Source organism: Vitis vinifera, chromosome 17 (genome assembly GCF_030704535.1).
Source record: "Vitis vinifera cultivar Pinot Noir 40024 chromosome 17, ASM3070453v1".
NCBI classification, from domain to species: domain Eukaryota; kingdom Viridiplantae; phylum Streptophyta; class Magnoliopsida; order Vitales; family Vitaceae; genus Vitis; species Vitis vinifera.
Window position 1 is genome coordinate 2,847,633 of NC_081821.1, and position 1,858 is coordinate 2,849,490.

The following is a 1,858-nucleotide window of genomic DNA, read 5'->3' on the forward strand; positions in this document are numbered from 1 at the left end:
CTGGGGCTATACCCTGCCCCTATCCTCATTCCTCACAATAAAGGATCGCCAAAACCAAACCCATATCCCCACATTTCACTATTTCACTACACAACCATCCGCCAGCAATGTCCCAAGCTCTTCTCCTTCTCGTCTTTTGCTTTCTTCTGCCAATCTTTCAGGCACTGCCGGAGCCAGACCCAGTTAAGATCCATCCGTTCCACCCAAACCCATCTCCGCCGGAGACCATTCCGGCGTTCCCCGAGCAGTCCGACGTCGCCGGCTGCCCGCTCAACCTCCCGGACGAGCTCTTCCACGGGATAAAGACCGCCTGCAGCGCGGGGAAAGGGGCGTCCGGGGAGCTACGACGGAGCCGGTGCTGCCCGGTCCTGGCGGCCTGGCTGTACTCCGCGTACTCGGGGACTGCGCTGGGGAGGGCAAAGAGGGGGTTGGCTCCCGAAGCGACGCCGTACGACCTGCCGTTGTTGCCCGACGATTCGGAGACGTGTGTGAATGACTTGGAAAAATCTCTGAAGAGCAGAGGCGTGGAATTGGTGAAGCCAAACGAGACTTGCGATGTTGTGTACTGCTTCTGTGGCATTCGGCTTCACCCCCTGAGTTGCCCGGAGGCGTTCTCAGTGTCGTCCAAAGGCAAGCTCGTCGGGGACGAGAGTGTGAAGAAATTAGAAAGAGATTGCCTGAGCACCAATGGATTTCCAGGCCTTGGCGGCTGTTCCAAATGCTTGAACACCCTCTACCTGGTAAGCTTCTCTGTCCACTTATCCACTCCTTCTCTGATCTTGCATTGATTTTAACATGCCCGAAGAAGAAACATCTGAGTATTAATTAGGGTTTGGTTGGTAATTGGGAAAGTTGCCTCCCTGCTTTCCAATTTTTTTTTCCCTTTCACTTTTCCTTTTTGTTCATCGCGGGCCAATTGTTTAATTTAATCTCACCACCTCCTATACATTATAATTTATCCACTGGGTTTGCTTCCAGAACCAGGTTTTGTGATTCCACATGAACAGCATAATTCTTGAGCAGGGTTTTGTAGTGGGGATGACAACTTGTTCAAAATCCTAGTCTTTCATTTCTCCATCATGCATTCTTTGACTACACTATCTCCCAACTGCTCTCCATAAATGCATGCTCCATTTTTTGCGACTATACATTGTGTCTCTCAATAAATCATTATATTAATTATATAAAAATATTTGAAAATTTACTTTCTCTAATACTCTTGCAGCTTGGTAAGGACAAAACTGGGAATTCAAGCAAATTGGAGGCCAGATCACGTAAGATGCACAACAGGGACTGCGAGCTCATGGGTCTGACGTGGCTCCTCGCCAAGAACCGAACCGCCTACATCCACACAGTCTCAGCCGTCTTAAGAGCCATCATGATGAGCACCGACGGCTCTGATCCTCTGTCGTGCACTCTCAACAGTGACGGAATGCCCCTGGCCGTTGATTCCGCTGAAATTTCTTCTCACTCCTCGTCAACCTCCCTCCATTTCTCCATCCATCTCTGCATCTTATCCCTCTCTTTCCTGTACGCTCACCTCGCTGTATCATTCCCCGAGGCCTCCCTTTGGTGAACTCATCTGTAACGCACGTACATTGTATTGTATTCGTTTGTTGTAATTTTGGTGATTTGACGAGGGTAGATAAGGAAAACTTTTATATGGTAGTTGGAGTTGGGCCACGCGGCCCACCACAGACGTGGTCCATGGCCCATGTGCGTGGGCCAAGGTTTTTGACAACGTTTTTTTGTTTTTTTGGTGGCATTATTTGATGGGCAGCCTACAAAACGGTTGGGCCTCATGCACAATTTAAGGGAATGTCAACATCATACTTGGTGGTAGAGGGCCATTTTATCA

At 49.2% G+C, this 1,858-nt stretch overlaps 1 protein-coding gene across 1 annotated transcript; it reads left to right on the forward strand.

The window, feature by feature from the left end:
* On the forward strand, nt 1-1,858 carry LOC100853697 (uncharacterized GPI-anchored protein At4g28100). The gene is made up of 2 exons (XM_003634151.4): nt 1-740; nt 1,226-1,858. Exons 1-2 carry the CDS (start codon nt 108-110, stop codon nt 1,574-1,576), a joined length of 984 nt encoding a protein of 327 aa, XP_003634199.1. The 5' UTR covers nt 1-107; the 3' UTR covers nt 1,577-1,858.